Here is a 12,992-nt window from a genome sequence, read left to right as displayed (position 1 = left end):
TGATTTGACCTTCAACAACCACAATCATCTTCCTTTGAGCCTGGTATGACTCTAACGAGGGGAGAGTTTTCTTCCTGATTTCTATTGACTCCAGTTTTGCTCAGATTCCTTGATGCCACACTGGGTCAAATGCTGCTTCACCTCACTCTTACCTCACCTCTGGAATTCAATTATTTTGTCCATGTTTGAACCAAGGCTGTAACGAGGTCAAGAGTTGAGTGGCCCTGGTGGAACCCAAGCTGAGCATCAGTGAGCAGGTTATTGTTCAGCAAGTGAACTTCATAGCGCTGTTGATGACCCCTTCCATCATTTTGCTGATGATCGAGAGTAGACTGATGGGGCGGTAATTGGCTGGATTGGATTTTTCCTGCTTTGCGTGTACATGACATACCTGGGCAATTTTCTACATTGTCGGGTTGATGCCAGTGTTGTAGCTGTCCTGGAACAGCTTGACAAAGGGTGCTGCAAATTCTGGAGCACAACTCTTCAGTACTATTGCTAGAATATTGTCAGGGCCCACATGCTTTGCAGTATCCAGAGCATTTAGGCGTTTCTTGACATCACGTGGAATGAATCGAATTAGCTACAGACTGGCATCTGCGATACTGGGGACCTCCGGAGGAGATCGTGATGGATCATCCACTCGGCACTTCTGGCTGAAGATTGTTGCAAATGCTTCAGCCTTAGCTTTTGCACTGATGTGTTGGGCTCCTCCATCATTGAGGATGCAGATATTTGTGGAGCCTCCTCCTCCAGTGAGTTGTTTAATTGTGCACCACCATTCATGGCTGGATGTTGCAGGACTGCAGAGCTTAGACCTGATCTGTTGGTTGCAGAATTGCTTAGTTCTATTACTTGCTGTGTATGTTGTTTGGCACGCAAGTAGTCCTGTGTTGCAGCTTCACCAGGTTGACACCTCATTTTGTGCTATGTCTGATGCTGCTCCTGAAATGCCCCCCTGTACTCTTCATTCAACCAGACTGGCTGGTAATGGTAGAGTGGGGGATCTACTGGGCCATGAGGTTACAGATTAAGGTTAAATACATTTCTGCTGCTGTTAATGGTCCACAGTGCTGCATGGTTGACCAATCTCAAGTTGCTAGATCTGTTTTGAATCTATCCCATTTAACACGATGATAGGACCACTCAACACTATGGAGGTTGGGACAGGACATAAGCAGGGATGGTGATGGTGGTGCCTGAGACATTATCTATAAAGAATTATTTTGTGAGTATGACAATGTCAGACTGTTGCTTGACTAGTTTGTGAGGCAGCTCTCCCAATTTTGGCACAAAGCCCCAGATGTCAGTAAGGAGCACATTGCAGGGTCAACAGGCTGGGGGTTTGCTGTTTCGGGTGCCTAAGTTGATGCCAGTTGGTCCGTTCGGTTTCATTCCTTTTTATTGTCTTTGTGGAGTATAGAAATCCATTATTTCCTTCTTAAATATATTGAGTGATTTGGAGAATTCCACAGGTTCACCCAACCTCAAGTGAAGGGGTTTCTACTCATCTCAGGCCTAAACGGCCTACTCCTCGTCCTGAGAGTGTGACCCATGTGTTAGATCCTCCAGTCAGTGGAAATGACATCCCTACAACCAGTCTGTCCAGTCCTGTCAGAATTTTGTACCTTGCATAGAATCATAAAATTTATAGTGCAGAAGGAGGCAATTCAGCCCATCGAGTCCGCACCGGCTCTTGGAAAAAGCACCCCACTTAAGCCCACGCATCCACCCTATCCCCGTAACCCCACCTAACCTTTTTGGTCATTGAGGGCAGTTTATCTTGGCCAATCCACCTAACCTGCACATCTTTCGACTGTGGGAGGGAACGGAGCACCTGGAGGAAACCCACACAGACACGGGGAGAACGTGCAGACTCCGCAGACAGTGACCCAAGGAGGGAATCAAACCTGGGACCCTGGAGCTGTGAAGCCACTGTGCTACCGTGCTGCCCTTTCAATTAGATCCCCTCTCATTCTTCTAAATTCCAGGGAATACAGGCTCAACCAACCCAATCTCTCCTCAAACAACTATCCTGCCATCCCAGGAACCAGTCTGGTGAACCTTCACTGTACTTCCTCTATGGCAAGTATATCTTTGCTTAGATAAGGAGACCAAAACTGCACACAATACTCCAGGTGTGGTCTCATCAAGGCACTGCTGTAGTACAATATCCTCAAGTCTTCTTGCAATGAAGGTCAACATACCTTTTGCCTTCCTAACTACTTACTGTACCTGCTTGTTTGCAATGGCTGATGTATTAGGATACTCAAGTACCTTTGTCGGTCAATATTTCCTAATCTATCACCATTTAAATACTCTGCCATTCTGTTTTGCCATCTGAAGTGTATCACTTCACATTTATCCACATTATACTGCATCTGCCATGTATTTGTCCACTCACTCAACTTGTCCAAATTACTTTTAAGCCTCTTAACATCCTCCACACCGCTCACATTCCCATTAAGTTTCTGTGGTAGTATGCATTAGGGGTCATGTGGGACTGTGAAGCCGTGATGTCATTGGCTGACAGATCCCGGGTCCTGGTTGGCTGTTGACCTCTAGCTCCGCCCTGAAGGCGGAGTATAAGAACCAGGAGTTCTTCCCCCGCAGGCCAGTCTGTTGCTGAACTGCGGGGAACAAGTCACGCTTAATAAAGCCTCATCGACTTCATCTCTATTCGTCTCTCGTGAGTCTTTGTGCGCTACAATTTATTAAGCGTGCTTAAAGGACTATGGAGCTCAGGATCATCCCGGAATGCCTGAGGATCAGCCCCCACGCAGTGAACTCAGCAGCAGTTTTTAAACACTGGCAGACTTGTTTCGAAGCATACCTCCGAACGGCCCCCGGCCGGGTCACAGAAGACCAGAAACTACAGGTCCTGCACTCGAGGGTAAGCCCGGAAATTTTCCCTCTCATAGAAGACGCAGAGGATTTCCAGACGGCGTTCGCAGCACTAAAGAGCGTCTATGTTCGCCCAGTGAACCAGATCTACGCACACTACCAACTCGCAACGAGACGGCAAAGTCCCAGAGAATCGTTAGACGAATTCTACGCCGCGCTGCTAATTTTGGGACGGGCCTGCAGCTGCCCGCCGGTAAACGCGATTGAACACACGGACATGTTAATTCGCGCTGCGTTTGTGGCTGGTATGAACTCTCCCCAAATCCGCCAAAGACTTTTAGAAAAAGAGTCGCTAGGACTCTGAGGCTGGGCCCTTGCAGCCTCACTAGATGCGGCCGCGCGAAACGCCCGCGCCTACGGCCCCGACCGCGCGGCAGCCCCTTGGGCTCCGTGGACCCCCGTCGAGACAAACCCCCCCCCCACAGGCTTGCGCGGTTCAGACGCCAAGTTGTCCCGGAGGAGCCCGCTGCTATTTCTGCGGCCAGGCGAAACACCCCCGGCAGCGCTGCCCGGCCCGCGCAGCGATTTGCAAGACCTGCGGAAAAAAGGGCCATTTCGCGGCTGTGTGCCGGTCCCGGGAGGTCGCCGCTGTCCCCGGAGAACAAGGAGTCCTGCGCGTTTCTAGCGCTCCCCAACCCCCCCAGCGCCCCATGTACGACCCGCAGGCGCAACCATTTTGGGTCCCGGCCACCGCTGTCCCCGGAGAACAAGGAGTCCTGCGCGTTTCAAACGCTCCCCAACCCCCCCAGTGCCCCATGTGCGACCCGCAGGCGGCGCTATTTTGGGTCCCGGCCACCACAAGGGGAGGAGGGGCGCCGTCATCTTGGGACCCCCCAGCCCTGTGCGACGCATGGGGGCGGCCATTTTGTCCACCCCCGCCACCATCTTGTGACCCCCCAGCCATGTGCGATGCATGGGGGTGGCCATTTTGTTCACCCCCGCCGCCATCTTGGACGGCAACAATTGACCCCAGCATCGACGGCTCCACGGGGTTCGAGGAAGACGCTGAAGCACTACGACCACGTCTGGCCTCAATGACGCTGGACCAAGCACGGCCCCGGACGCTCCAGACGACGACAACAACGGTGCTGATCAACGGCCACGAGACACCATGCCTGGTCGACTCCGGGAGCACAGAAAGCTTCATCCACCCCGACACGGTAAGACGCTGTTTTTTGACCATCCGTCCCAGTGCGCAAAAGATTTCCCTAGCTGCAGGATCCTACTCCGTACAGATCAAAGGCTTCTGCATAGTGACCCTAACGGTGCAAGGGAGGGAGTTTAAAAACTACAGGCTCCACGTCCTTCCCCAACTCTGCGCGCCCACATTACTGGGATTAGACTTCCAGTGCAATCTGCAGAGCCTAACCTTCCAATTCGGCGGCCCAATACCCCCACTCACTATCTGCGGCCTCGCAACCCTCAAGGTTGAGCCCCCATCCTTGTTTGCAAACCCGTCGCCACTAGGAGCAGACGGTACAGCGCCCAGGACCGGACATTCATTCGGTCCGAAGTCCAGCGGCTACTGAAGGAAGGCATAATCCAGGCCAGCAATAGTCCCTGGAGAGCACAGGTGGTAGTAGTAAAGACAGGGGAGAAGCAAAGGATGGTCATAGACTATAGCCAGACCATCAACAGGTACACACAGCTAGATGCGTACCCTCTCCCCCGCATATCCGACATGGTCAATCGGATTGCCCAATATAAAGTTTTCTCCACCGTGGACCTCAAGTCCGCCTACCATCAGCTCCCCATCCGCCCAAGTGACCGCAAGTACAAGCCTTCGAGGCAGACGGGCGATTGTACCACTTCCTAAGGGTCCCTTTTGGCGTCACAAACGGGGTCTCGGTCTTCCAACGAGAGATGGACCGAATGGTTGATCAACACGGGTTGCAGGCCACGTTCCCGTATCTCGACAACGTAACCATCTGCGGCCACAACCAGCAGGACCACGACGCCAACCTCCAAAAATTCCTCCAGACCGCTAAAGCCTTGAAACCTCACATCCAACGAGGACAAGTGCGCTTTTAGCACAAACCGGCTAGCCACCTTGGGATATGTAGTGCGCAATGGGATAATAGGCCCCGACCCCGAACGTATGCGCCCCCTCATGGAATTTCCCCTCCCTCACTGCTCAAAAGCCCTAAAACGCTGCCTGGGGTTCTTTTCATATTACGCCCAGTGGGTCCCCCAGTACGCAGACAAGGCCCGCCCCCTAATACAGACCACGACCTTCCCTCTGTCGACAGAGGCTTGCCAGGCCTTCAGCCGCATCAAAGCGGATATCGCAAAGGCCACGATGCGCGCCATCGACGAGTCCCTCCCCTTCCAGGTCGAGAGCGACGCCTCCGATGTAGCTCTAGCGGCCACCCTTAACCAAGCGGGCAGACCGTGGCCTTTTTCTCCCGAACCCTCCACGCCTCAGAAATCCGCCACTCCTCAGTGGAAAAGGAAGCCCAAGCCATAGTGGAAGCTGTGCGACATTGGAGGCATTACCTGGCCGGCAGGAGATTCACTCTCCTCACTGACCAACGGTCGGTAGCTTTCATGTTCGATAATGCACAGCGGGGCAAAATTAAAAATGACAAGATCTTAAGGTGGAGGATCGAGCTCTCCACCTTCAACTATGAGATCTTGTACCGTCCCGGAAAGCTGAACGAGCCGTCCGATGCCCTATCCCGCGGCACATGTGCCAACGCACAAATTAACCGTCTCCAAACCCTCCACGAGGACCTCTGCCACCCGGGGGTCACTCGGTTCTACCATTTTATAAAGTCCCGCAACCTCCCCTACTCCGTGGAGGAGGTCCGTACAGTCACAAGGAACTGCCTCATCTGCGCAGAGTGCAAACCGCATTTTTTCAGGCCGGATAGTGCGCACCTGATCAAGGCCTCCCGTCCCTTTGAACGCCTCAGTCTGGATTTCAAAGGGCCCCTCCCCTCCACCGACCGCAACACATACTTCCTGAACGTGGTGGACGAGTACTCCCATTTCCCCTTCGCCATCCCCTGCTCTGACATGACAGCGGCCACAGTCATTAAAGCCCTGAACAGCACCTTCACACTGTTCGGTTGCCCCGCATACGTCCATAGCGACAGGGGGTCCTCCTTCATGAGTGACGAGCTGCGCCAGTTCCTGCTCAGCAAGGGTATAGCCTCGAGCAGGACGACCAGCTACAACCCCCGGGGGAACTGGCAAGTAGAGAGAGAGAACGGGACGGTCTGGAAGACCGTCCTACTGGCCCTACGGTCCAGGGATCTCCCAGTTTCACGGTGGCAGGAGGTCCTCCCGGACGCCCTCCACTCCATCCGGTCGCTACTGTGTACCACTATTAACCAAACGCCTCATGAGCGCCTCCTTGTCTTCCCCAGGAAGTCCTCCTCTGGAACGTCGCTGCCGACCTGGCTGGCGGCCCCAGGACCCATCTTGCTCCGGAAACATGTGCGGGCGCACAAGTCGGACCCGTTGGTCGAGAGGGTTCACCTCCTCCACGCGAACCCACCGTACGCCTACGTGGAGTACCCCGACAGCCGACAGGACACGGTCTCCCAGCGAGATCTGGCGCCCGCCAGCAACACGCACACCCCCCCCCGACACCAATCACCCCCTCCCTCCCACCGGCTCACCCCGCGACCGCCCCCTTCCCGGGAGGATCGGTCCTCCTCCCAGGTCCGACCAGAAGTGAAGCGGAAGCAGAAACCGTAAAGCTCCCGGAGACGACAACACTGGAACAAGCACCACCACCAACGAGGCGATCGACAAGGACGACCAGACCGCCCGACCGACTTGTGGCATCGGTGTAACACTAGAATGTTGTGGACTTTAACGAGAATTTTTTTTCCCTTTTTCCCTCTTACGAATACTGTAAATAGTTCAAAACAAAAAAAACCCTGTACATACTGTGATGACATGCAAAGGTTTTTCCTCCCAGGACCAGCCTTGTAAACCCCTATCACCATGCGAAGCACCACCCCGCCGGGTTCATTTTTAACAAGGGGTGAATGTGGTAGTATGCATTAGGGGTCATGTGGGACTGTGAAGCCGTGATGTCATTGGCTGACAGATCCCGGGTCCTGGTTGGCTGTTGACCTCTAGCTCTGCCCTGAAGGCGGAGTATAAGAACCAGGAGTTCTCCCCCGCAGGCCAGTCTGTTGCTGAACTGCGGGGAACAAGTCACGCTTAATAAAGCCTCATCGACTTCATCTCTATTCGTCTCTCGTGAGTCTTTGTGCGCTACAGTTTTGTGTCATTAGCAAACTTGGAAATATTACTTTTGGTTCCCTCATCCAAATCATAGATGTGTATTGTGAATGGTTGGGCCTCAAGCACTGATCCCTGCGGGGCCCCAATTGTCACTCCTGCCACTTCTAAAAAGGCTCATTTATTCCTACTCTTTTTCCTGTCTGCTAACTAATTCTGAAGTTAATCAAATACAATGTTGCCAAACTGTGCCTGTATCTAATGGTAGTTTTTAGACAGTCACCGTACCAGAACTACACCTATTGCCACATTCTCATGTTTTATTTCAAGACCTACAGGGAAAATCCAACTAAATCAGTGCATTTTTGGCAACATAATCTATTCTTAAGACACAATTTATTTTTCAATGACCTGGGTATTGTACAGTTGTTACAATTGTCTGTCTTTATATGGAATATTATGGTTCCATATAAAATTATATTGAATGTTGCAGTATCAAAACCGAAAACAAGGGCCTTGTGAAGTTTTTCTTATGACATAAATATGTCTTCTTGCCAAATCAAAGAAAATAAAACACAAAAATTATTTTCTATTAATGATAAAACTTTTTTAAAATTTCCTATGATGCTGTTCATACTAGATCATAGCATACACCATCTTATAAGATAAGAGCATTTTCCCATGCAACAGTACTATTCAACCAACTAATCGCGATAAAATATATTTTTTACTCTAACTATACAATATTATAGTCACTCCACTCACCAGATTTGGCCAATGTTCACCAACGAGTGATAGAGGATCCACAAAATAAGCATGATAATCATGTTGGCGCACCCTGTGAGTAGTATAAACACTGAAAGGCCCATTCCCAACAAGGCAATATTGTCAAGGTGTGCATCCATGTTAGGCCAATCCAGGAACCACAGAATGGTTGGTGCATAGCTAAAAGCCTCAAAACCAACTCTGCCCCCAGCATAACGTTGAATCTTCTGTAAATACAGTTTTCCTGGTAGCAGCCCCTTCTCTCCAAACAACTGTCTGTTTTGATGGTAGCCAACAGAGAAGGCCACAACTGCAAAGGAGAGAGACAACACTGAAAATAACATTATGAATGAAACATAACAAAATAACAAAAAAGCAATGTCTTTCACTATGAAGAGATAATTCAACATTGAAAGCAACAAATGCTGTGCATGAATTGTCATGAAACTGACAATTGTAGCAACTGTACAATACCCAGGTCACCAAAAAGATTTTGTCCAAGAATAAATGCTGCCAAAAATGCCAGCCCTACAGCAACAAATTTAAGACATGGTAATTTCTCTTTCATAATCCATTGTGTTTCTAGAGGTACTTAATAATGAACATTATAATTGTAAAGAACAAGCTGATCCTAGTTAGATCAGTGTCATTTATTTTGAAACAGAAGGCAACATGTACATTCGCAAATATGTCAGTACTGTATCAGGATCGTGAAACAAGTTAAGACTCTGAAATATTGTTCATTGTGTTTACAGATGGCACAAAACTTGAAGACTTAGTGTGTTTTCTATCTAACATGCATGTTTATCAAAACAAGAAGTCTGTCTCTCTTCAATAATCAGCTTACCTCAAGCAAATCCCAAGGGCTGTTGCACCACAAAACAAGATAGGATTTGAACATAGTTGATGACTAATTTTGCCAATCATATCCTTCCTTTATCTTGGAAATTTATGCACATGATAATTCAACAAAGTTTTGAATGGTCTGAATATAAATTGTTGTAAAACCTAGAGTATAATTCTACGCTCCACAGCTCAAGAGCTGTGTGCGAGTCAAAAAACCTTAAAATTCATACTCACTATAAAAATGTAATTACAATGTGCATTATGATCATATTCCTATACTAAAAATCAAATATCTCTGAAAACATACCATTTTAAATTGAAATGTACGATATCAAGTTTCTTTAAATAGAAAATAATCAAACAACCATTTAGCTCAGCATTCTAGAAAGAATTTAAAGGCTAACAGGATCCCCATTCATAAATTGTACAAATAAGATTAATTTAGAATATTAGTTCATGGTATATCAAGCCAGTGGTACAAAATTACATACATTTTAGTTTGCCCAAGGTAAATTCTAAACTGACCTCGGAAAAAGATCATGAGTGATGGAATGATAACAAATTGGAACATTCCAACAGTTAAGAGAGGGAACTCAGAAGCATTGGAGGAGTTTGAAAAGCAGCTGAATGCTATGCTGGGCAAGCTGAAGTGCTCATCGGATGAAACAATCTTTTTTCATCTTTGGCTTTTTCGCATGAACACAGGATTCACAATTTTGCGGAGAGGATTACCTCACTACAGGACGTAAGTTCCTGATACCAACACATAAAACATTAAATTTAAAAAGCACATATGCTTCAGCCACCTTTGAATGCCAATTTATTTTAAGAGTTTAAACTTTAAAAAAAAGCACCATAAAGCATTTATAGTGAAAAATTAACACTAAGGTCGCAACTTGGGGCATTCCACATTCTAGTTTGATCAAACATTAGTTTGCTTGCCTTACATTCATCTGAAAAATTGGAAGTCCAGTTGTGCTCATGCTTCCCTTAAAAAAAAACTCCGAACAAGTAAGTCATGGTGATATTTGCAATGGCCTGGAAACAATTTGCCTGCCTCTCTCAAGGTGACAGCTTGGTCCTAAGAGAGTAAAAGATTAGATTGAGAAGGGAGGGTGTCATACAATACAAACAGTTTAAATTGATCGCACAGTTTAATTGACAAACACAAACAATACATGAAAAGCTCACAAAAAAAAAACATGTTTGCGCTGATCAACCTTCAGGTCCACGTTTGACAGGAAGCTACAGGCACCAGTTTTTTTTAGAATTTAGAATTTACAGTGCAGACGAAGGCCATTCGGCCCATCAAGTCTGCACCGGCCCTAGGAAAGAGCACCCCACCCAAGCCCACAGCTCCATCCTCTCCCCGTAACCCCAACCTAACCTTTATGGATACTGAGGGCAATTTAGCATGACCAATCCACCTGACCTGCACATCTTTGGACTGTGGGAGGAAACCGGAGAACCCGGAGGAAACCCAAGCAGACACGGGGAGAACGTGAAACTCCACACAGACAGCGATCCAAGCTTGGAATCGAATCTGGGACCCTGAAGCTGTGAAGCAACTGTGCTAACTACTGTACTACTGTGCTGCCCCAGTAAACACAGAGGATGCCAGTTTACAAACTATCTCTTAATTTGCTGAGTTTCTGGCAACATCTAAACCCTGAATTACATTATGACACAGTAACGCACTTCAAGCCAATTTTTAAAAACAGAAACAAAATATAGTTGACAACTGTTTAAACAATGGATAGGTAGAACTGCAGGACCTTTCCCCACCTAACACTTCAATATGATGAGAATGACTGAGTCATAAAAGGAGTAACCCCAAGGAAAGCTGTCAGAACGTTTGGTACACACTTTCTCAGATCATGACAGTAATTCAAATAACCTTTGCACTGATCTCCTGGAGTAACATATGTCCCAACTGTCAAAACTACTTTCAGTTCAAGACAGAAACCACACCTGGCCATATATAATCAGTTTTTTGCCTGTCACCTGTTTGCTACATGTTAGTCATACTTGGTTTAAAATTAAAAAGGAAATTTCCATAATAAATACAATGTTATGGAGTGAGCTGTAAGAATTTTGATGTCAGATCTTTTAAATATCTGGTAAATAATGGACAAATGATCAACTGGGCATATGGACTTTTCTGCACAAACTGGGTGATTTTCCTGACGTGCATCATACAAAATAAAGAAAATAATCAAACTTTACTGTGCTCTGCACCTAGATCGTGAACTGGATGGGAAAGAAACAGGGTTCTTAAAACCAAGTTTTCTGTGTAAAACTACATGATGAAGTCTGTGGCCAAGTTACCATCAAAGGGTGGCACGGTGGCACAGTGATTAGCACTGCTGCCTATGCATTGAGGACCCGGGTTCGAATCCGGCTCCGGGTCACTGCCTGTGTGGGGTTTGCACATTCTCCCCATGTTTCACCTCCACAATCCAAAGATTTAGGTGGATAGGCCACACTAAATTGCCCCTTAATTGGAAAAAAACAATTGGGTACTCTATAATTATAATTTTTTTTAAAGTTACCATCAGATCGGGACTTCCGGTGGCAGCCACGGAGCGAGTGATTGCACATTTGGTGGCTCCCACTCAAGGTGGACTTTTTTTGGTCCTTCACCACCCGAATAGTGTGGTATTTGAGGGCAAAAGGTGTACGAGTGCCAGGGAAGGTAATACTCCTCTGACGAGGTCAGTGTATGGATCAATGGACGAGAAGTGGCACGAGAAAGAGAGAGCAGTTGGTGCAGGAAAGTTTTTGAGGTGCGGCACAGGTGGGGATGGCGGAGGGCAAGGTGGCAACACTGCCCACCCAGTGGTCGACGGAGGAGCTGAGAGTTTTTAAATGGCAAATTCCAGCAGGAGAGGAAAGAGGCCTTGGAGGATTTGGCCAAAGTGGTGGAGCCTCTTAAGGCGGCGATCGAGCGGGTAGAGCAGAGGCAGGAGGCTCAGGGTCTGGCGTTCCAGAAGGTGGTGGAGTCGATGGTGGAGCATGAGGACTGGCTGACCTCGCTGGAGGCAAAGATGATGATGAGCAGCCAGAAGAGGCTGAGGGAGAAGCTGGAGGACCTAGAAAAGCGCTCCAGAAGGCAGAAATTGAGGATTGTTTGGATGCCTGAAGGCATTGAGGGAGCAGAAGCCGGCAAGTATGTGGCGAGCATGCTAGTGAGGCCAATAGGGGAGGGGGCCTTTGACCAGCCCCTCGAGATGAATCGGGCGCACAGGGCACTGAGGAGGAGGCCCAGGTGGGAGAACTGCTGAAGGCGATGGTGGTGAGGCTACACCAGTTCCTGGATTCAGAAAAGGTTCTAAGGTGGGCAAGGCAGACCAAGAAATGCACCTGGGAAAGGAGTGAGCTGCGGATTTACCAGGATCTGGGTGTGGAGCTGGCGAAGCAGAGAGCCGGGTACAACGGACAAAGACGGCCCTCTTCAAGAAGGTAGGTGAAGTTCGCGGTTTTGTACCCTGTCCTCCTGTGGGTGATGCATCAAAAACAGGAATTTTATTTTGATTCGCCGGAGGAGGCGATGGACTTTATGAGAGACCATGGACTGGGAGGAGTGTGAGGATATTAAACTTTGGAGAGATATTTTGTGTAAATTGTGGGGCACATTGGGTGGGTAGATTGGGTAGATTTCGATGGAGGAGCAGTGATGGTGAGTGTGCCTTTTGTTTCTCTTTGTTTGTTGGTGGTTTGGAGGATTGGGGCGGGGGAGAGGGATTGACTGGATTGGTGAGGGAAGTCAGAGGCCTTGGGCAGAGGCCACCATGCAAGCTGGGCGGTCGAGTTAATGGAAGTGAAGTGGGGGGTTGCCAGGAGGAATGTGTGGGTGGGGGGATTGGGTTGTTTTTTTGTTTGGTTGTGAGGTTGGGGATGTGGGGAAGGATGCTGACGTGGATCTGGTTGGTGTGGAGCAGTTGGGAAGGGAGAGATGGTGGCGGACATCCGAGGGCGGGTCTGGAGGGGCACGTGACGTGGGCCGGGGCTGGCTTAAAACGGAATATGGCTGATCAGCAGGGGAGCGTGCGGAGGGCCTCCTGACTAGGCTGGTCACATGGAAAGTACGAGGGTTGAATGGGCCGGTTCAATGGTCGCATGTTTTCTTGCATCTGAGGAGCCTGAAGGCGACGTGGTGTTCTTGCAGGAGACACACCTGAAGTTGGGGGATCAAACGGGGCTGAGGAAGGGATGAATGGGGCAGGTGTTGGACATGAAGATGAGGGGGAAGGCGGTGTTGGTTAATAAGAGTGGCT

General features: G+C 48.7%; 1 protein-coding gene across 4 annotated transcripts in view; it reads right to left on the bottom strand.

The window, feature by feature from the left end:
- The window catches only part of LOC140394127 (lipase maturation factor 1-like), a 107,554-nt gene that overhangs the window by 53,553 nt on the left and 41,009 nt on the right, over positions 1–12,992 (bottom strand). For all 4 annotated transcript variants that reach the window (XR_011935822.1, XM_072481004.1, XM_072481003.1 and 1 more), the window contains exon 2: positions 7,870–8,179. Coding sequence is in view for 3 of the 4 variants with exons in the window: in XM_072481004.1 (XP_072337105.1) it covers positions 7,870–8,179 (310 nt within the window). In the remaining variant the exon portion in view is untranslated. The remainder of the gene's footprint in view (positions 1–7,869; positions 8,180–12,992) is intronic.

Source organism: Scyliorhinus torazame, chromosome 17 (genome assembly GCF_047496885.1).
Source record: "Scyliorhinus torazame isolate Kashiwa2021f chromosome 17, sScyTor2.1, whole genome shotgun sequence".
NCBI classification, from domain to species: Eukaryota; Metazoa; Chordata; class Chondrichthyes; order Carcharhiniformes; family Scyliorhinidae; genus Scyliorhinus; species Scyliorhinus torazame.
This window is presented reverse-complemented; position numbering and strand designations above follow the sequence as displayed.